We start from the raw sequence: 22,074 nt of genomic DNA, 5'->3' as shown, positions 1-22,074 counted from the left end.
AACATAAAAATATATTTCTGCCATGAGATCAGTGTCTCCTGCATTGAAAATAATGCGGTTTTGATGACATTTATTTTTGAGGATTTTATTCTGCCAGCAGCAGGAACCGTTACTCCATGATAACTTTCAGCTGGCAGTCTCCTAATTATCTTTCCTGAAGCATCCTGGAGTCTCACTGACACTCTGTGAGCATGTTCCATTTATGAATCAGTCTCTTCAGGTGGTAGTGTAGCTTCTGTTTCAGGAAGTCTTGAAGGTATTTTGATGTGTCTCCCCTTTGCCTTGCCACATGATCAATGATGGCTTTCCTTTATAAATACTCTGCTGTTGTATACCTGTCTGTGCTTTCTTATTGCCATCAGCAAATGGATACTGTAAAACTGGGAGCACAAGCAGATGAAAGAACTATCTAGCTCCTTATCACAGCATTTCCCTGCATAGGAGAAAGAAGTTCAGAAGATCATGTTACAGCATGGGAGAACACTGGTGAAGTCCCCTGTGAGGGGGAGAGGGAAGCTCAGTAACAGCTCTGCTGGGAAGAGGACTGAAGTGTGTTGGAGTGAGTAGAGTAACAGCAGGGAAAGCTGAAAGGAACTGTTCCTGAGTCAAGTCCTTGCACACATTCAAGGGTTGCAGAAATAGGGAGCCCTCCAAGCAAATGCTGCTAGCAACATCTGCCTCTGCATTGTGCAGGAACTTTTCTTTGGCAGAACACACACAGCCTTACAGAGCCTATAGATAGATTGGGGTTCTTCACACAGTGCTTTGCATCTCTATTTATAGATTCCTCCCAAGGAAGACATGACCTGTGTGAGTGCAGGTGTCTGTAGGTGGATGGAAGCACTTGCTGACCACACAACATCTGAGTGAAAATTTTGTTGGAAATGTGTCTTTTGACAATATCCTCCTTCTTAAAGATTTTTCACAGTAAATTTTGCTGAACCATATCTGGCTCCCTTGTCTTGCGTAGGTTCTGTGATGGCAATTGCTCACAGTGAGTTTCATTTGGCTCAATATGTAGCAGCCTAGGCTTATAAAATGGGAAAATCTGAGTTCTGTTTTCACAGCGAATATCAGAGCTTGCAGTACCATTGGTGGGGCAGGCATGTTCTTTTTAGAGTGCTGTATCCTATTCTACAGCCTGAGGGAACTGAAAAGGAGCGGTGAGGAGGTGTAGAATTAGAGATTTGGCACCATGATTTTACATGCTTTTTGCTTTACATACTCTTGATTGTTTCCCTTTCTGACAGTTCTCTTTTGCAGATTTTGCAATGTGGATCTGATGCGATTATGCTTTCCTGAAGGATTCCCCATCTCCTTTAGGCTACAGCTTGTTGCTCACTGTTCAAAGGCAGAAGGGAAATGCTTCTATGCATCCTCAGAATTGCTGGAGGCACCACTTTGACTCCATTAAACTGCTTGTCCTAGATCCAGTTGCCACCAAACAGACAATGTGAGATTATTATAATTTGAACCTACAAACTGCAGCTTCTTAGCACTCGCTAAACACTTGCCTTGTAATGCAAAGATTACACTAACATAATAGGAACCCAATTGCTACAAATTCTCTTTGCTTTCACAGGTTATTAAATTAATACAACCATGTTACAAGAGCTTCAGGGAGAAATTAATTGAGATGAGCTCAGCTATTTGGAGCATGGTGCTAATAACCAAGATTGTGGGTTTGATCTCTGTGCAAGCCATTCACTTAGGAGTTGGACTTCATGATTAATGTGGGTCCCTTCCAAGTCAGTATATTCTGTGACTTGATGATTTGGAGATCCACATGCTTGCCTTACAGGGTTTCATGGGTAGAGACAAGGGAAACAAATGTCTCCAAATGCTATTAAAAGCACTTTATTTAAGATCCCATATACTTTCAGTGTAATCTAAGAGCTGACATTTATTCACACATAAACCAGTTTGAACTTTAGGACAATACCTATGTGTGTTCCCTTTTGTTCCTTTTTGGATGACTTCAGTCTTAAAGTTGAAAAAACTTTCTTAAAATGGGTTAAAAAAAAAAAAAAGAAGAAACCATAAAATATGATTTGCACATTTCATATATAAAGAGGAAACAAAAGACCTAGTCAAGAGTTTATGGATTACTGATGAGTACTGGTAAATAAGTGCAGGTTTTTACAATGGACTTAATTTTTCCTCTGAATGGTAACATTCAAGCTGAATATCTTTTGATTGAAGAAAACTGTATCTCATTTGAGCAGAGAAAACTCTTGTGCTTATCTTCTTGCTCCAGTCTCCCAGAAAATTTATGTTGTTTTAGCTGAGCTTTTGTTTCATTCTCTTTTTGAAACGCAAAATAGTCAGTATTGTTTGTAGTAAATTCTTCCTTAAAATAGTAGGAGAAAATTAATAAGAACATCACTTTGGAAGCCAAGTTACAGATTTGAGCACACAACCATTTGCTGCATATGCTACTGATAGCCTTGGAGCATGAGGAGCTGGCTCACATGATGCTGGCCACAACTTCAGTCTGTGTCAGCAGCAAAAGGTTGTGTTTAGCTGACATGATTAAAGGCAGTGTAGGGACTCTCCATGCCAGATGGCACACTTTCATGGGAGTTTCCAGTGGTCATCTCTGAAAGGAAAGAATGTGATTTTTGGGGAGGTTTTAAGTCAAAGCCTTCTGTTGAATTTTGTGTGTATTTTGAATTGTTGCCTGCAGAATTCAGTCCCTGGGGCCCCTTAGTGTGGATGCCTCATGCTTTCTGGTAGTCATTACCACTCCACAGAAACGGAAGCAACTTCTGAGTGGCATGAGACAGTGCCAGAGTCTCTCTCATTGTCCTGATGTGAGAGACTGTATCTGCATGGAGACACATTCAGAAAACTTTTAGATGGAAATAGTAAGTCATAAATGTTGGTGATACAAGTTGTTACAGTGTGTAATCTGAAGAAAAAGGTGAAAGCTCTTTCCTTAGCAAAGAAGGCAAGTATTAGTTGGTTTACACTTGCCATGTGTGAGTGGTCTGCTGAACTGCTTTTTTAGCATAGGTCCTTGAAGGACAGGATGTTTGATTTAAATAGGAAAATACTTATAGAAATGAGGGTAGGAGAGCAAAGAACAGGCAGGATGGGATGGCAGACATGTGGGCTGGCACTATGCTTTAGTATTACTTGGTGCCAGCACAAAAGACTGCAAGTGTGGCCAGCAGCAGAGAAAAAATGGGGCAGGTAGGAAAAGGGTAAAAACCAAAAGGTGAAGAAAAAGGGATGGAAAGTGAGTCACTTAGGAAGGACTTCATTTCATAGAGCCTTTTGCATTGTTTGGTTTAATATTTTTAACCTCTCTCTAGCCATCTGCTTTATTTTGTTTTTGCATTAGTCTCCCACCTGCTCTCCATAATATTCCTGTAGTTGGCGTGACAATCCTGAACTCTTAATAAGGATAAGTCTCCAAACAGGGAACATAAATGTATTAAGTTGTCTTACCTATATTAAACTGGTTTCTTCAACACAGCAGTGAAAGCCTTACAGTTTCCAAGGCTGGTATAGTTGCTTCAAGCATGACTATTACATGCTGGTGGAAGTGGATCAGCCACTGAATGTGTTCTGTCCAAGCCTGGCTAGTTTATTTCAGAGCTTCTTGGTAGAAACAGCAGTTTAGAGTGATCAACCAAAAAAAGCTAAGTACAAATCTGCAACTGCAACACCCCACTGGTGTTGCACCTCTGAAGTCCATCCTGTTGGCAGAAGCAGGTGGCCAAAGGCCGATAGGTGATCTTTACTGCAGAGTTGAGAAGGGATTTGAATGGCCTGTGGGGTGTGAAGCACCAGGTTGAGACTCTGGACCAAGGATGGAATGAGGATGATTTAGTCTATTTTGTATTGCTTTGTAAAAGCTTTGCTTTGCATGAGTGTTTTTTCCCACTATATATGACATTTATTGTGGAGGAGGAGAGAGCTTTTTATCCTGCACTGAGACAGAGAAATGTATGGATATTTATTCTAAGCTATCTAATCTGAACTGAATTTCAAATGTGAATGGGACAGTCTGTATGAAGAGAAGGCAAAGGTAACAGCAGCCTCAGTCTGTGGATGTTAATGTTTAACCTTAATGCTTCTTGAATGAGGACTAGGTGAAAGCAGAAAGAGAAAGGTCTAAGAAAACAAGATAGAGATGCTGAAGATGAAATCTGCTATAAAGAGGGGAGCAGATGAGTTCATGGGCCTTGGTCTTGTGTTGAGGGCAACTTGGTATTTATATTCAAGACTTTGCCTTCCATAACCCAGATGACAAATAGATTTTCTAAAATAAAACAAAATTCATCTTAGCTAAATTTCATTAACTGCTGGTGACTTGGCTCCCTTAAAAAAGATTTTTCCTTTCAGACATACCTGGTTTTTAAGCCTCTTGACTCAACTGAGAACAAAAGGCTGTGACCTATAGGCTGAGTTTCTATTAGAACCAAAGAGGTAGAGCTTAAAGATACTGCACCCAAAGGCAGAGATACTCAAGGAATCCATATAAGTTTGAGGGTTATAAGCAAGCATCTCTGGCAGGAGGCCAGATTTGTATTTGTTTTAATTTAAGTAATTTTGTTGGTGATGCCTTTCTTTTCTGTTAGCCTCTGCATGACTATACTTAGTGAATACATTGTTGGGATTGTTTTTCTCTTTTAATCTTTAATGGCATGTGTATAATAGAATCCTGTTATAGCATTGAGGATTCAAGATGCTATCTTAATAAATGGCCCCAATTTTACTAATTCATAACATCTCATCAAATGTCATCAAGTTCAAATATTAAACCCTACTGACAGAAATCCTCATTAGGTACTGTGCTATCTTGGCACAGCCAGTGCAGCTGACAAGGCCTTTAGCAACAGAGAGGGAGAAAACACTGTCTCCTAAGTGCTGTGTTCTCTTTGAGGCTCTCTAAATTGAGGAGAAAAAAATGTATGTCACCACTTAGTACTTAACAGTATATCAGGCTCACTAGATAAGCTGCACTTGTGCTACAGAGAAATGCCATCTTGCCTGCTGGTACTGTTATGTGCTTTGATTCGTTTCAGTATTGAATTGTAGGGATTTTGGGAGCAGCACCGTAATTTGATCTGTAGCTGTTGAGTTCTTAGTACAACTGGTCCTCTCTGTGGCTCCTAGTTACTTCAATATTGGTAAAAAGAGCAGTGCAAAAAATACAATATAAAATAAAAATATAAAAGCAGAAGTGGATGATTTCTGGAGTGCATGGGTAAGAATTCCAATATTGAAGTTCTAGATTTCCTAGATGTTCATGATCTTCTTTAGTGTTTCCTTTTTTAAATTCTTATTGCAAAAAAATATATAAAATGTTCCCCAAGGCAGATAGAATCAATATTCTTTTGGAGGATTCCCTGCATTTACAGTTGTATCGCAAATTGATGGAAGGTGCAAGTGCTGAGCATATCTGCAAAACAGTAACTGTGTTTAAACATTATTAAAAAACCCTTCTGCTTCCAAATATTTTAGTAGTCTTTTAGGAAAAACACTTCAAAAAATACTTCTATGTGTATGTGGACATCTGCTTTATTTCTTCTGTTTCTTCTTGGTCTGATTTTATGTAAAATATTTAAAACTAATAAATAACAGGACTAAAAATGCTCATGATTTCCATATGAAAAGTCTGTTCATTCTCACAATAATGCAGAGGATTGATAGCAGAATAGTTTATAAATCAGTGATCTCTTAAAATATTCAAGATTTTTTTTACAAGAACATTAGTTGTGAAATACTTTTTTTTATTATTTTTGGAAGTACTTTTGAAATGGCTGCATTTAAAGCATCAACAGAATATCTCAGATCCATTCACAATAATGAAAGGATTGCACTGCTGAAATTTCTGGTTGTGTTGACATTCCAGACTGAATACCATGTTGATGTTGGGGTTGGTTTGGGTTTTTTTTTTATATAAAAAATTTAAGTGAATTTGAAGCCAAATTCAATCAATTTTTCCGGATTCATTTTTTAAAATAATCCCCGAGGAATAATATGTGTTATATGGCTGCTGTTCATTTTTGTTTTGACAGTCCATAATTATCATAGATCTTCAGTTGCTGAAGAATAACCCTGTTGATGTTTAATTTTTTGCTTCAGATTTACTTCTGGATCAAATATTGAAATTTTATATTGATTAAAACTCCTGGATTCTAAATGGCAAACTTCTCAGTAGCCAAAAATTGTTAAAGAAAAAGCTTTTGCAGAGGTACAGTACCAATATAAATAGCCATAGAATTCACTTGTTTAAAAGAACACGTTTTATAAACATTTATGTTTTGATCACTAGTCCATGAAATACGGCAACAAGACCAGTAAATTTTATTACATTATTTTATCTAATTACTTCTGTATTCACATAAAACCCTCCACATTTATTATCTTTTCAAATTATAGAGTACATTTTTCTTTACAGATAATCAGACAATATATAAAATTAAGGATCTACAAAATGATAAACCTTTGCATTTGTAAAGAATAAAGGACTCTAAAATGTGTAGTTGGAAACATTCGTATTTTATTAATTTGACCCAAGATTTAAATTCTTCTTCTGTGGCTCTTAACATTTGTTGTCAAGCAGATTGTCAGTCTTGATTGCTTACTGCAGCTGTAGTCTGAAACACACTCCCTAATTTGTGTTGCACTTTTTTACAATGAAACCAGTGATTTGTTGTTCCTCTGTGTGGGCTGGGGCAGCTTTTCAGGTACTGGAAGCTGTTACAGCTCTAGCAAAGCTGGAAGACTTTTCACACCAAGTCTCTGTATTTTAAACAGGGATCTGTTTTATGTAGCAATTTTAATTATCATCACATATCCTGACCCGCATATTTGCTTTTACAAACAAAGAACTGAAAAAGAGAGCCATTTTCCCTTTTTTTTTTAATCAGTGAAAACTTTTTTATAAAGCAGTATCTTTTTTTTTGCTATGCTTAGCTTATTAAACTTTCCAGCAAGTGTCTCCTTAGTAGCTCATCTGAAATAATAATTCTAAAAACTTCAAATGATCCTGAACCTCTTAGGTGAGATAAAATTCAGAGCACAGCAGACCTTGTTCGTTGTGCTGGTTCCAGGGAAACTGACAGGGTTTGGCTACTGAATTCAGCTGGCTGGTGGGTGCATATGTCCACTTCCTGGAAGGTGTTCAGATCTGATAAGATTTTTGCAGTTGTTACCCAAAAGGGACGAGACGAATGTTTTGAACCCATGAGGACTTCAGTTTTACTTTGGAATAGGAACATCAATTCCTTTACAGGCATGAATTGCATACATTATGTGAAAAACCTGTGCCTTTTCTTTTAAATACATGGATATCAAGATAGGAACCTTACATCACCAGGATTTTAATCTTTCTCAAACTTGCTGCCATGCACACCAGTATAAGCCACTGTACAATAAGAGTATCACATTTTCATGTGGCTCATCCCTATGCTGATAAGACTGTTTAATATCATCAGTCAACCAAACTAATTTTTTTTTTGGTGGGTACTCATCAAGACAATATTGTTTTCAAGCTTTACATCAAGGGAAAGGATAATCTTCCATTCGTTGTGATATTTGGGATGACGGTTCATGTAGAACTTTAGAAGGAAAATACCCTAGAGAGCTTTCCATTTCAGGGACTTCATTAATGATCAAGTACTTTTAAGCGACACATAGTACCTTGAAGTATTACAGCCAATTTATAATTACCAATAAATCAGTCCTAGGGTTTGAACCTAGTATATAATGTATGATTAACTTGGCAGTTCAAAAGTCATTGACATTGGTTTCCATTTAAGATGAACCAAAATGCTGGATCACAATTGTACAAGCTGTCTTCATTTTTCTCCAGTTTCATCCTATTTGTGTTTCATCTAATTTGTTCCAGATGTGAATGTTTCCAAGAGAAACTGCCCATCAAGTCTTTTATTGTATAGGGTTCAAACATAGAGAGATTAGAGATGAGCCAGCTTGCCTTCACTTGGCTTTGGGCTCTGAAATGCTGCACTTTGAAATAGAGTGCTGCACCCCATGTCTGCATAAATATGGTTTCCAGAAAATTTTATAAAACAGTTTCAACTGTTTTAAATTATGCTTATTTTTGACTACACATATAATTCATATTTTGGAAAGTTTCACTAAAAAAATCCACTGGTCTGTTGAAAATAAGATTACATATATTACTAGAAGTCAGGCATCCTAATTACCCTATAAAATTCTGATTTAAGGCTACCATGAAGATTACTTTATTTCAACTTGGTTTGTAAGGAAAATAAAGTCTACACACTGATAACCATACAACAATAAAAACAGAAAGAAAAAAAACTAACCCAAAAAACCCACAAACAAACAAACACCAAAAAACCCACAGCAGGATCTCTCCTTTGTGGGCTATTATACAGCAGTTTGAAAATATTTTATTATAACTCAAATTAAAAAAGAACATTAGGTCATTCTGTTCACATTTTGCCATATAAAAATTGAACGCAAACTGTTCAAAAAAACATAGTGTAACATAAGATAATCTCCACAGACTTATTCCTTTACCCGGTTATTTTCATTAGATTTATGTTTTTACACTGGGAAAGGATTCTTCATCTAAAAAACACTTCATAAAGGATGAAACATTTTGTTTGTATACCATATATAGCCTGGATCGTTGAAAACTTCCTGTCCTTAATTGCTTATGCAAAAATGATTCATGGTGCAAATTGGTATTCACAAGTTATTATGTGCATTAATTTATGTTTTTCCTTTGTACAGGCATCTAAAGATTAGATTTATAGGTGGTGCTGAAACACATTTTATTTTGTCTTGAAATCAAGATTGCAACATACTTTATATTCACATTCTGTATGGATTTTAGGTTATTGTCATCATGATGAAGGTTTGGGTGTTTTGTGGAGGAGGGTTGTATCTTAGAGCACTGGTTTGGTTAAATACAATACCTGGACAAAAGACAAAGTAAGTTTGAAGGAGTTTTGTGACAAACAGTATTTTTCCCAAGCATTCAAAACAGCACATGAAAATCTGTAGGGCTAAGTTCTTATATGGGTTCTTTAACCTATTTTAGCTAAAAAAAAAAAAATTTAAAAATTAAAAATTGGAGCAAAATAGAAAAAAAATAGCAGTTTTATACTTAGAAATGGTTTTGATATTGTCAAAATAACTTTTCATTAGAAGATGAAAATGTCATTTTCTTCAACATCTATGTTTGGATTAAAGTCTGAAATTTTAATTTTGTCAAGGAGGAAATTTTTTGCAAGGAACAAAAAACCCCCAAACATTTCAACTGACTATAATATATAATATATGCAGGATATATATAGGTACACATGCAGGAATACAGAGCCAGCAGCTCCACGGCTGTAAAACATCTAAGTGTCTCTGAAGTCACAACTTGCCTAACTAACATCAGCTGTGAATCTCACCTAAGAAAGAAATTTTGCTGATCTCATATTCACCTCTCTGTGGAATGCTGGAGCAGGTTTCTGAGCAACGTGATTTTGATAGAAAAGGCATAAATATATAATAGTGCAGGGAACTACAGAGCTAACCTTTAAACACACTAGTGGCAAGAAACAGAGGTATGGCTGTAACAGCACTCAACAATAGAGTCTTGAAGGGAAAGTCAAGCTTGTCTGTAAGAAGGCTACTAAAATTCTTTCCAGGTCTTCAGAAAATTGTGATTGCAATGTATTTCTTTAAGACTACTTAAGACCAAGACTACTTAAAATAATAATGACTCTTTGAGGTCTCAGGGAAGAACCTTCAATATACTGGTTGCGGATCAATGTGGCAGGTTTATTTGAGTGAGCAATTCCAGAGATGTGTTTTCTAGGTGGTTCTCATTTCACTTCTAAAGCTTTTCACAGTTACATATATAAAAGATAAAAGATGCCTCTACAGCACAGTAAGAATAAACACAGTATTTTCAGGCAAGCACACAAATTTCAGCTGTGCTGATGACTCTGAACTTCCATGTTAGCATGAAAGCTCCCTGTTGATGTTTATTGGTACCCAAATTTATAAAGCTGTATCTTGATGTGTTATAGTATCTAACTGCACATTTCTATGTAGCAGCTTTTCAGAATTATATTGAACAATGCTATTAAGCAGTACTACACAAGAAATGTAGTGAACTATATTTCAGAACCTAACTTGATTCATTTTCTAGTAACATTGGAGAATACACCATTTTGCCAAGTGCAACTCACACTTCTATATTTTACTTTCTTTGGTATGCTCTGGGCTTTTTTAAAACTTCCATTGAGGTATATCCTTCAGTAGGGATTGCAGAATTTAACATGATGAAGAGTCCCATCTGACAGGGAGCAGGTACTCTAGTTTTCCAGTGCTTGCTCCAGGCCATTTCAAATGATGGAATCTTACAATTTGTCTTAAGAGAATTCTCACTATGGTATCTATGTGTAAGATATGTGGGGCAGGGAGGAGTTCAGGGAGGGAAAATCGGTGCTCATGAGAATGTAACTTCAGGTGGATGGAGTTGAGCTGAATGCATATAAAATTTGGAGAGCTCCCACATAACCTACCAGGAAATATATATATCAATCCCTGATTTCTTATGCTGATCTTTGTAAAATACAATACTTGCTTCTACTTACAGTTTGGTTCCAGAGAAGAAATTAATTTGACCTAAAGAAGTCCTTGCTTACAACATTCGGAGGTACACTTCTTGCACTTCTTTGTGAACTCTCAAATTCAGAGAAATGCCACTGACTTCACAGGGTTTACAGAAGATTTGTGTGCTTCCTCAAAGATCAGAATCAGGCCTTAAGGGTTTTTTTTGTCCTACAGACCTATATTCTTCATCCTTCCTGGGTGACAGAACCAGCTCTACTTTGTTGCAAAGCACAAAAGTAGCAGTGATTCTCTTTCAGCATATAATTTGGTTATCTGAGTTAAAAGTGGAGATACTTCAGGCAAGAAGCTATCAATGCCTCTGTGAAACATTTAGATATTGGAATCTTTGAAAAACTTCTGCTACACAATGCTTAGAATGGTTTAGGATATAATTACAGGAATGACAGATCTCAGTGTTATGCCCATTTTTTGTTCTGCTTTTTTTGTGGGAAGGCAAACTGAACACCAAACTGGTCTGGTTGAGGACTTCTGAATCCTCTTTGGTTAATTCTGTTCTCTCAAATTTGAAACATCACTCCCTCTCCGTGCAAGGTGCTCAAGGCAGATGGACATCCTTCCTGTCTGAATGGTGACGGGCTTTCTCCGGGCTGGTGAGAATGCTGTTCCACAGGACCATCCAGTCAAGGAGGACACGCGAAGGGACCTTCCACCATTCTCTTCTAAGACAAAGCTTAGCAAGTAAGTACAACGGAATGCAAGTTGGGTCAATTTAGGAATTCAGCAGAGAGGCTTCTACTGTACCTAGCAGATCGGAACTTGAGCTCATGGTAGCATTGCACAAAGCTGTGATAAATGAAAGTGATTGGCAGGGCTAATAAAACGATGCCACTAACCACACAAATTCCTCCAAGAATCCTTCCTGGTACAGTGATGGGACACATGTCACCGTAACCAACTGTGGTCATCGAGATGATCACCCACCAGCAAGCAGCAGGAATGCTGGCATAATCCTTGTTCTTTGTTCCCAAGTCCAGCCCATTTTCAAGAAGCTGTGAAAGTGCACTGAAAATTGCCATAGCAACACAGATAAAGACAAGTAGCATCACCATCTCTCTGTAACAACGCTTCAGAGTCAGACCAAGTGTTTGAAGGCCAATGAAATGACGGGCCAGTTTAATCACCCAAAAGATTCTCATCATTCGTAAGACCCTCAAGGTGACTCCAGCCCTCTGAAGCTGTGAATTTTCCCCTGTGAAAACTGTCATTAGAACAGAGATGTAGTAAGGAGTAATTGCCAGCAAATCAATGATGTTGAGAGGTCTTCTGACAAACTCACACTTGTTTTTGGAGACGATGAACCTCACAATGCATTCTGCAGTGAACCAGCCTATGCAGATAGCTTCAATTATCCTGCCAAAAGAAACAAAGGACAGCATTTATGCTCTGTGCAAAGTCTTCAGGGGATGTTTGGTTTGTTCACAGATATTACCAAAGTGACACTTAGACTTTCACAGACAACAAACAGAAAGCCATGCCACCCTTATCTTGCACCTGGCACTGGATTTCAGCAATTAACCTGAGGATCTAGTGAGAGTTTAAACTGATAATTGCTAAGAACTCACTCACTGATCATTTTCTTTGTATTACGGATTGCTACTAGTCATAGTACTGGGTAAATATGCCCACAAAAACTGGAATCCTACAGGAAATGATAGGAAATCAATGCCAATGTGTAACCTTATCTAGAACAGCTGGGTTTTGGTTGGGGTTTTTCGGGTTTTTTTGCTTGTTTATTTGTTTTTCTTTTGTTGTTGTTGTTGTTGATTACATTTTGGGGAATTTTTTTTAAAATTTTTCTAACTCTGTGAGGCCTGATCCATGTGGGAATGCCAAGGGTTGTAGATCAGTGAACTGTCTGGTTATGAAAAGTAATGTACAGAACCAGACTGCTAAACTAAAATCGAAGTGCAGATGGAGTAGGCAGATATAGGTATTTGCATTGGATGATTCATGCGTATTAGTTCTTTAGGAACCATCCTAAACCAGTCTATCTGATCTGCATCCCAAACAGAGGCTTACCTATATTCATACCTATATAGGTATTGCCACTAAATACAGATGGTATTTTATTTTTCAGTATTGCATCCATAAAGTGCTAAGCTTGTGTCCTCCCATTAACCACTATGCTCTGCATTACTGAATTTTCTCTTTTGCTGGAAATGTAAGGCCACCTTAACTACATTGCAGCAAAAATGTCAAGGTAAACAGATGTTAACGTAATAGGCAAGATCCTCTTCTTGCCAAATGCAGAAGAAATCCTGGAAGAGAATTTCAGTATGTTCTTAAATATTTTCAAGTCCCAGTGCATTGAATGAGACTTGAAAATATCTCAACTTGAAACTGGTGGAAGGTAGAAACAGAAGATAAAAATGTCACTCAAAGATTATTTAGTAACTGTTGTGCACGTGGTCACAAATCTCCCTAAGATTTCAGACTGTGCTCACTTTTTTAACATATGAGAGCAAGGAAGCTAACCTTGCCCTCATTTCTCCATTTATCTTTTTAATTGACAGTTTAAGCAGAGAAAAAGCTCATCACTGATGCCTTCTCTTATCAACAGCTCTGAAACCAAACTGGTGTGAGATCAGAGATTCAAAAATACTGCCAGCAAATACAACCAGAGCTTTTTTCTACTACAAGGACTCTAACAAGGTAGTGTCTGATGAAACATTTTGATTTGCAAGTGAAAATCCAACTGCCATTCCAAACCTAAAAGTTTTCTTCCCTAACACATCTGCATAATTTCTTACCAGTTCTGAAATCTATTGTTATTTATAAGATAGAGTCCTGTTAGAAAGATTCTTCTCTAACTGATTTAATTATAGACTCTTTAAACTAACTTTTTCATAGATGTTTTACATACTAAAATTTTATTTATTTTTCATTAATTTTTTAATAAATCTCTTTAGTTTTAAGCTAAAAATGGAAGAAACAGTAACAGTCTTTTGGTGTAAACTCATAAGGTACATTCTTATTTTAGCCACAGTAAATTTCAATGAACATAAATTAATTACTTAAATATTTAGTCACATAAAATTGGACCATGTTTTTCTTTTTTACAAATAACAATGGAAGTTCTGTAAGCAAGTGGTCTTTCTTAATAAAGGGCTTGTAGAACACTAGTTCTTGTTAGCACCTTTTGATAGAAAGACTTGAAATTCAAAACCAGTTTGCTCTTAAGAATTAGGTGCTCTCTTAAAAACTAAGCTTCCTTTATATTTGAAAAAAAGTCAAGAAAAAAGGCTTAATGGGTAAGTTTACTTAAATCCTTTTCACTTATCTTTAGGAAATACGTAATTTCCCCCGTACAATCAAACAGCAAGATCATGGTAATGGAAAAACTTATGATATCTGAATGTGTTTATATGTTGGCTAATTGAGATCTCATGTAACAATCAAAAGACGATAGAAAGTTGCAGCCAGGAATATTCAACAACTCCAAAATACTATTTCTTTGCATTTTATGAGATTTCTCTGGTAGTGTTTTCTGTCTCCTATGACATGAAGCCTTTAAATGAAAAATAAATTTGTAATTGTACAATTTAAAGCTTTTTTACTAGTTATTTCCTCCTGATGCCCTGATAATGTCAGAAACATGACTCTTCCATTTTGTCACCCCTTAGACAGGTTATCTCTCGGTTGAGATTTAAGGAAGTTAGGTCCTGATCGTTGTGATACAGTAGAAATCTTCTTCATGAATCAATATCGATTCAGTGGTCATATAACTTTGGGGAATAGTTGTACAAGTAAAAGTCCATGAAATATGAGCAATCCATTGCTTTACTCTGGCAGTGCCTGGGACAAGAAGTACTGTAAATCAGATATACTTCAGTAGGAAGGACTGAAGAAGTATTTTCTTGCAGAACAGATTTGAGGCTAGCTAAGGAACATCAATGATGCAAAAATGACAAAACGAGATCAAGGCAGTGGGGGATACATTAATGCCATTCCATTTTAACTTGCACTTCCATCTCTCCATTTTGCATCCATCCTTCTTTCCCCTGGCTGGGGAGAAGATAATGAAGAAGGGTGTCCCTTATTTTTTTCCTTCCTCTACTTACTTTTCAGCCATCAGTAAAACATTTTTCATTTTTCCTCTCTTGTCACTCCTTTTTTGCCTGTGTAGATGGATTTTGGCACTACTGGTGAATCATACAAAAATGGGTGCTTTGGTGAGAAAAACTAGAAACCTCTGGCATGTTGGGAAATCTGGAGCGCTACATTCTACATTTCCACTTTCCGATCAAGTCTCCCTCTCCTTGCAATGACTTATCTTTATAGTTAACCTTATCAGTGGATAAATAACATCTAATAAGGAAAGCAATTTTAACAGTCAGTCCTTAAGAGAACTTAACAGAGTATGAAGTTAAAGCCAAATAAAAGGCATATACTCAGAAGACCAAAGTACCTGTATTTTTCATAATCAGTTCTTAAAATAGTTTCTGCATATTCACAGGACAGACTGTTTTTTATTGCCTATGTTTGGAATAATGTTGTATTAAAATCTATAACTATATAATTAAATAGTGGCTTTATTTGGTAAAAATCTAGTACCTATTTTATAAACTTCCATCACAGTTTTTGGTTGGTTGGTTTTTTTCAGTTTTAGAATAGCTGGTATCCAAAAAGGAGAGGGGTAATTAAAAACAAAGTCATGAAGCATATCCTTGAAGATTGCCCACAAATTTTATGAATAATCACAGAAAATACAAAGTCCTCATTTTTTATTCAGTTACAGGCTATTCCTGTTCAAACTTATTGTTCATTGTCCCAGACTGAAGCACATAAAAGAAGAGTTTTCATCACAAAATTTTAAGCTGCTTGGTACTTAGCAGACTTTCAAGATTGCTCTAATGAATCTTTTGTCCATAAACAGAAAATCAAGCCTTGGTAAGCCTCATTCCTACTGTAATCCCATCACTGTTCAGTTTTCTGTTCCATATGATAATTTTCTCTCAGAATAAGCTCCTTCATGTACAATGAGTTAAACCATTTCAGAAATCATCTTTTTCAATCACTAACAAGTTTAGTTTGTTATTACTAAAAAACAAAACTATGTTGTAACTACCTTAGATTTGTTTCAATTTAGCAATATTCTTTGCTTCAGCTTGCCAGTTCGTATACTTTCGATATCCCCTGGTGAGTTGGTTGAAATCGAGCCAAAATATTCCTTAGTGGCACTATTATCTATTAAGCTTGTAAATAAAACATACACAGCAACAGGACACATGAGGAAAACAGATGATATGACTAAAGACAGTATATGACAGGATTAAAGACTGTCAACACTGATTTGTTAAATTGTTGCTAAAACCTATTTCCCTGTAAAGCACATTAAACCAGAAAAATGTCCAAGCAGTAGCTAGAATGATCAAATTCCTGCTCAGAGACTCCTAAGTGATTTCAGCAAATGTTCGGAGTTTTTTAATCCTTTTGAAATCAAGGGCTTCCTTCTCCCTGCAAACTGTGGAGTAAAGGCCACAGAACAGCTAGTTTCCCTGAATTAAGAACCCTGCTGGCTTTTTTTTCCATTCTGTTCCTGCTTTGGTAGAAATTATATGTTGTCATGCATTAAACTCTAGTGCTTTGTGTGGGAGGCGGTAATGACCCATCACTCCCCAGGGAAGGGGCAAATCCCTTTCACAGCTCAAAGAGGAGACCTGGATACAAACATCTTGAGCCCTGAGATCCTCAGCATCTTTACCCTATATGTTGAACGTGACTGGCATCTAGCCCGGGTGAGTTTAAGGCTTGGCTGTGCCCAGGCAGTGATATAGATCTGTTATTTGTTTCACCTCTATTTTTCAAAGAACTGGTAAATTCAACAGAAGAATCCATGCCTGTGTTTTTAACCTAGGTCTTGGGGTTCCATTCTTTATCTTCAGCCCACTGTTTTAATCTAAAACCAGCAAAAATCATTCAAATTAGCTCTGGTCCAGGAAAGGAGTTCTTACTGTTTTTTGAAGAGGTGTTAAACGTGAACATTAAGGTATTCTCAAATTCCACTACTATAAAGAAATAATATTTTTTGTATGTCTAAAATTCAGATGCAATTTTTTAGGCTGATATTTTGCAAAGACTAAAAAAAGCCCACTAGCTCTTGATGAGAGATGCTGTTTGGAGAAACTACTGTGTTTAGTTGCTTTTGCTTAAGAACACAGAAATCATATAGGCTTGATAAGTCAGTGATTATTTCAGTACAAACCTAATCATGACTATCAAGTGGAAAGGGGACAACCATCTCTTCTTCGTGCGAACAAGCTACTTGTATTCAGCATTAGAAAAATAGTTTTAAGGCAGGTAGATAGAACTGTGCTGGCAGTAAGTCAAGCAGCTTCAAATGATTTCCTATTACAGGCTTGAGAAGCTCTCCCTAGAAGATTACACTCCCAGTCAGTGTATGGACAGGTCCCTGAGCAGAGACTCACAGTATGCATCTGTTGGCACAGTTCAGAGGACAGCAAAGATGACTTGAAATTGCCAGAAGCAACAGAAGGCATTCCTGCTGTCTGCTCCTAAACTCTGCAAATCTAATGCAGATCTTTAGCTCTGATAAGTGGAACTTGCCAAGGCAGGGAATGGAGCAAAAACCTTTGAATGAAATGAATTAAATAACTCATCCCTCATCCTGAGAACAGGCCTGGGAAAGGCAATTCCTCTGCAATCAGGGAATTGTATTTCAGTGTCTGTAATATCTGTGAAATTCTGAGGTCAGATTTCCCCTCCCTCTCTCCTTGAATAAAGCTTACTCCTGGAGTTCTCTGTTGCCTTCTAAAGCATGTTATCCCAAAGGATCAGAAATAGCCATGGGCTGTTCACCCTTTGAGAGCGTGGTCACCATGAAAAGGCATAACAACATAATGGTTTGTGAAAAAAAGTTTCATGGATTTAATTCCTCTTGTGCTGAAAAGGTGTTCATACATGGAAAATAAATACATCTGGTGTTAGCTGGCAGCCCCAGTAGCCTTCACTGCAAACCTCATTTTTTGTAGGTGCCAGAATTAGTGACTCCCTCACTTGCTGAGATGATGTCCAGGTAAGCTGAAGACACACTGCTGGTCAGCTGCTTTCAGTACAGCTGTCCAAAGCCATTCTGGGAATGGTTACCATGGGAGTCAGCCACAGAAATTGTCCATGGGGCACCTTTCTGACATAACACACTGAGGCAAGGGCAGGGGGGGCTTATTGTGAGAGACCGAAAATATCTGAGTTGCTGGGTTTCCAGAGGTGTTCTCACCTCACCTCCGTGGCTTATGCTGAACTGAATAACCGACTACATCCAAATCTACAGACTAAGGATTTCTAGATTAGCCTATTCAATTTTCACTCCTAAAACTTCTCAAAATACATTTTTGGAATAACGTACAATTTTCGTGCTAATAATTACAGTGCCATGCGAGTCAAAACTCACTTGTGTACGGCATTAAGGTAACAATTTCTCTTGGGGAAAAAAGAAATTAAATTTTTGTATTACAATGTTAGAATTTCTTTATTTTGATGAGGAACATTGCTTAATAAACAAAGGACAGAATTTGGTTTCAAACTTTTAAATGTATCAGAAACAACTGGAAAGAATTTTAAAAACCTGCTCATCTTAAGAGGGACTGATTGCCAGAGTATGCAATCCCAGAAACTTCCATAGGACATCTGTGGTCAGACTTTCAAATAAACCACTTAGCTGCTTAAGTTTGCAAACCCGACTATTTTTAAATGAAATAACTACAAAGTAACCATAAATACATAAGGGCAGATAAAGTCAGATGAAAACTGGGTGTGTTAGGTCCAATGCTATGGCACATGTCAGTAGTGATAGCTAAACTGGACAGCTCACTTAAAAGCAGCTGCAGCTAACACACTCTTTTCCAGCTGTAACAGACTTTTTAGCAATGAAGCAGCCTGTGCAAAAGAGAGGAGTGGCTCCACCTTGGTGGTCACCTGTGGACAGAGAGGCACACATTTGTGTCTGTTTCCCATGTGTTTGCCCTCAGATTGGGATCGGTTCCTGTGCAGTCAGTGCATGGGTTAGATGACCCAGTCTGTACTGGTGCTTATATGCGACAGACTTTTGTGACATGGGTAGAAACTTGTCAGCTGGTAGAAACTTTTCGATTTCTTTGTTGCAATAACACGGAGTACTACAGCTGGTACAGAAGAAACTCACCCTATCATTGGTAGTCATCCTTCTGGTTCTAAAAGGAGCCTTCACTGCCCTGGGAACTGTTTGGCTGTACTGCACCTTACAAGTATTTAGGACCTTATCCTTCTAACACCTGGTATACAATTGTCAGAAGAGTAAAATTAGGATCTTGAAGAAGAAGGCACTATGAAAGAAAGATTACACATCCTATGCCATGTTCCTCCGCAAGGTGAACTCTTTCTTGCAAGAGGAAAATTGTGGCTGATTCCAACTCCATGAAGACATGAACAAATACATGACCGATGTGGTTAATGCTATTGTAGTGTTGCATCTATTTTCCCATGCCTCTTGGGAGTATCTCAGCAATTTACTGGTGTACAGAGAGGTCACCCACAGCATCTACTCTTTGAAATAACCCTGGTAAGCTTTTTAACTGGAAGAACCTTCAGGACCTTCTTTTGACGTATCTGAATCTAAGCAGGAATCAACAGCTTCTCACACTGCATCTGCTTTCTTTTTGTTCATACAATTAATTCTTTGGCTCAATTGCAATGACAAATACAGGTGCAGTTTTCCATTAAGCTAATGGAAACTATGAAAATACTTTCCAAGGAATTAATCTGGCTACTAAGATATAATATATCACATTCCAATTAACTCTATGGTAAAAGATGATGATTTCATAATGACAAGGCTGCAATTTCACTGTAGTGCCCTTTTAGAAGAGCAGAAGCTGAAAACTTTTTGTTGAATATCCTGTCTGTTTTTAAAAAGGGAGAAGCTAGCAAATACCAGAAATGTTAACTTCTTTCTTTATATGTCAGTCGTATTTATGGGAGAAATTCTACCAGACTGGTCTCAATTTTGTTCTCTAGGGAACAGGGAAGAGGAAGGAGAGAGAGAGGGAACAGAAGAGTGAGTGCAAGAGTTGCATCAATGTAACCCTAATCTGAGGTCACAAGAAGATGGAAAAGGGTTTGTTCTTACTAGTAAGGCTCAGGATTGAGCCTTATACTCCATGGCCTGTTTTCTGCAACTGTTTTACCGTGTTTATTGTGCTTAAAGGAAATGTAAACATCTGCTACATTTATACACTGGGGTGCTTGAATGATGCATTTGCAAGAGCTTGATGTGCAGTTTGATCATCTCCTGTGTTCCCCACACGGAGAATCTGAGAGATAAAGGGAGGAGCGGGGGTAAGGCTGTTCCCACATCCAGGATTTTACCGGAGCACAATCCTAACAGGCACTGCATCTACTCTAGCAGAAGGACCTGTATGAATACATGCAGAGTACTTACAGGATTCGTCTTTTCCCAAAGGAAAAGACGAAGGAATTGCATTCTTTTGGGGGATTCTTTTCCGGTTTTTTGGTTGCTGGTTTTTTTTTTTTTTTTGGGTTTGTTTTTTTTTTTTTTCCCCTACAATCGTAGGGCATAAATTGATTTCCGGAGTGTCTGAAGTTCTCTGTGTGGTCCCGTGTCTCCTTAAAGGGGGCAATAAGAGCTCCAAGAACCTTCCCGGAGGAAGGCACCCTCACTGCGAGCAGGAGCCGTATCCCGATGGCCCCGCTCCGCCGCCAGCCTGCCCAGACCCGAGCTTGCCCCCGGCCCTAGCCCGCCTGCAGCGCGGCCGCTCCGGGCGCCCCCCGCCCGTCCCCGGCGCTCGGGGCCACGGGTGCCCGGCAGAGCCCGGGGAGAGCCGGAGCAGCGCCACTCCCCCGACACCCCGACATCCTTCCCCGGGCCCCGGCTCAGGGCCGGGGTTTCAAGGCGCGCAGACGATCTCCGCCGGTGGAGGTTACAGCCACGGACCGTCAAGACAAGGGGCAGGAAGGACACACTGGACGGGACACACGGGGACCGGACAGCGGGAAAATAAAGGATCCTCCTACCCTGAGGGCTCCCTCACTGACTCTGCTGTGTACCTGCTCTGCTCCTCCACGCTGCGATTCTCCGGCGCCCGCCACTCGGGCAGGGTGCTGGCGCACAGCACCACCATGGACACAATGACGAAGAGGATGGATACGGTGGCCAGGACCTGGGCGGCCACGGAAGACGTGGGCTCCTCAAAAGTCCTCCTCATCCTCTCGAGCCACTTCCTGCCCTCGGCTCCGGGGGGCCGCCGGCCCTTGCCCTCGGGGCCGCCATTCGGCTCCTCCGCCGCGTAGTAGGTGCACGTCTCGGACATGCGGTCGTCGAGGCGGCGCTGGCAGCAGTAGTCGAGGTGGGAGCCCTCCAGCCCCCAGTAGATCATCTCGTTGTAGAAGGAGAGCTCGCACATGTGCGGCACGAAGCGCAGGTGGCCGTGCCGGACGTACAGCATGATGAAGCCGAAGGCCTCCGAGTGCCTGTCGAAGAAGTACTCGTTCCGCTCCCGGTCGTAGTCGTCGCACACCTCCAGAACGTCCTGCTCCGAGAGGCAGCCGTGCAGGCGGCTCACCCGGCGCAGCGGGAAATCCTTCAGCACCTCCCGAGAGAAGGAGTACCGGGTGCCCCCGACGTTCAACACCACCGAGGGACCGCGGCCAAAGTTCATGGCTTGGGCGGGACGGAGGAGGGGAACGGCGGGCAGGGCAGGGCGGCGAGGCGGGGGGCAGCGCGGGCGGCAGCGGCTGCCCCGGCTCCGGCTCTGCGCGCACCGCTGGCGGCTCCCGCTCGGCGACGGGGCGGGCAGCGGGCGGGGAGGGAGGCAGGGGGGAGGGACAGCGGGAGAGACGCGGCCGCGGGCGCCCCAGCGGCCGCGCAGGAGCGGAGCGGGGCGATGCCGCTCGCAGGTGCGGGCGCGGCTCAGCGCCGGCGGGCGAACGCCTCCGCGGGGCCCCGCCGGGGCGGGAGCGGGGGCGCGGCCGCGGGCATGGCGGGGCCGGGAGCTCCGCGCCCGGCGCCGCTCCGCTGCGCTCCGCCGGTGCCGGCTGGCAGGCGAGCGAGGGGCGGTGCGGCGACGGCGGGGTGGGGACACGCCTCCTCCCCCGCCCGCGCACACGGAGCCGAGCGGGACTCCCGCTGCCCCCCGCCCTCCGGGCACCCCTCCCGGCACAGGGTTTGGGCGCAGCGCGGGGACCCGCCAGCCCCGCTGTCGGCCCCGCGAAGCGGCGCTTGCTCGAAGTTGTCCACTAAACGCAAGTAACACTTTGTGGGCGTTTTCCTCCCCTCAAGAAAAGCTCGAAGTGAAGTGTGTGAGCACGATGCAGCTCGCTCCTTATTCGCGGCAGCGGACGACCAGCGCCTGTCTTTCCCAGCTCGTTTGTTTGCCCGCCGGGGCGCCGGGCGGTCCCGGTGCCCGGCAAGGGCAG

The 22,074-nt window shown here is 40.3% G+C and overlaps 1 protein-coding gene across 2 annotated transcripts; it reads right to left on the bottom strand.

Annotated features, from left to right (window-relative positions):
- Positions 1-6,005: 6,005 nt before the first annotated feature.
- On the bottom strand, positions 6,006-21,347 carry KCNG3 (potassium voltage-gated channel modifier subfamily G member 3). Of its 2 annotated transcripts, none has more exons than XM_038133804.1 (2): positions 20,674-21,347; positions 6,006-11,994 (listed from the first exon to the last, which is right to left on the bottom strand). In XM_038133804.1, the coding sequence occupies exons 1-2, from the start codon at positions 21,315-21,317 to the stop codon at positions 11,349-11,351; spliced, it is 1,290 nt and encodes a 429-aa protein (XP_037989732.1). In that variant the 5' UTR covers positions 21,318-21,347; the 3' UTR covers positions 6,006-11,348. The 2 variants fall into 2 exon arrangements, with proteins under 2 accessions (XP_037989732.1, XP_037989733.1); XM_038133805.1 differs by having other exon boundaries at positions 20,707-21,347.
- Between the last annotated feature and the right edge of the window lie 727 nt (positions 21,348-22,074).

The sequence above is a fragment of the Motacilla alba genome, chromosome 3, assembly GCF_015832195.1.
Source record: "Motacilla alba alba isolate MOTALB_02 chromosome 3, Motacilla_alba_V1.0_pri, whole genome shotgun sequence".
Taxonomy (NCBI): domain Eukaryota; kingdom Metazoa; phylum Chordata; class Aves; order Passeriformes; family Motacillidae; genus Motacilla; species Motacilla alba.
The sequence above is the reverse complement of the archived record's forward strand: the minus strand, read 5'-3'. Positions and strand labels throughout refer to the sequence as shown.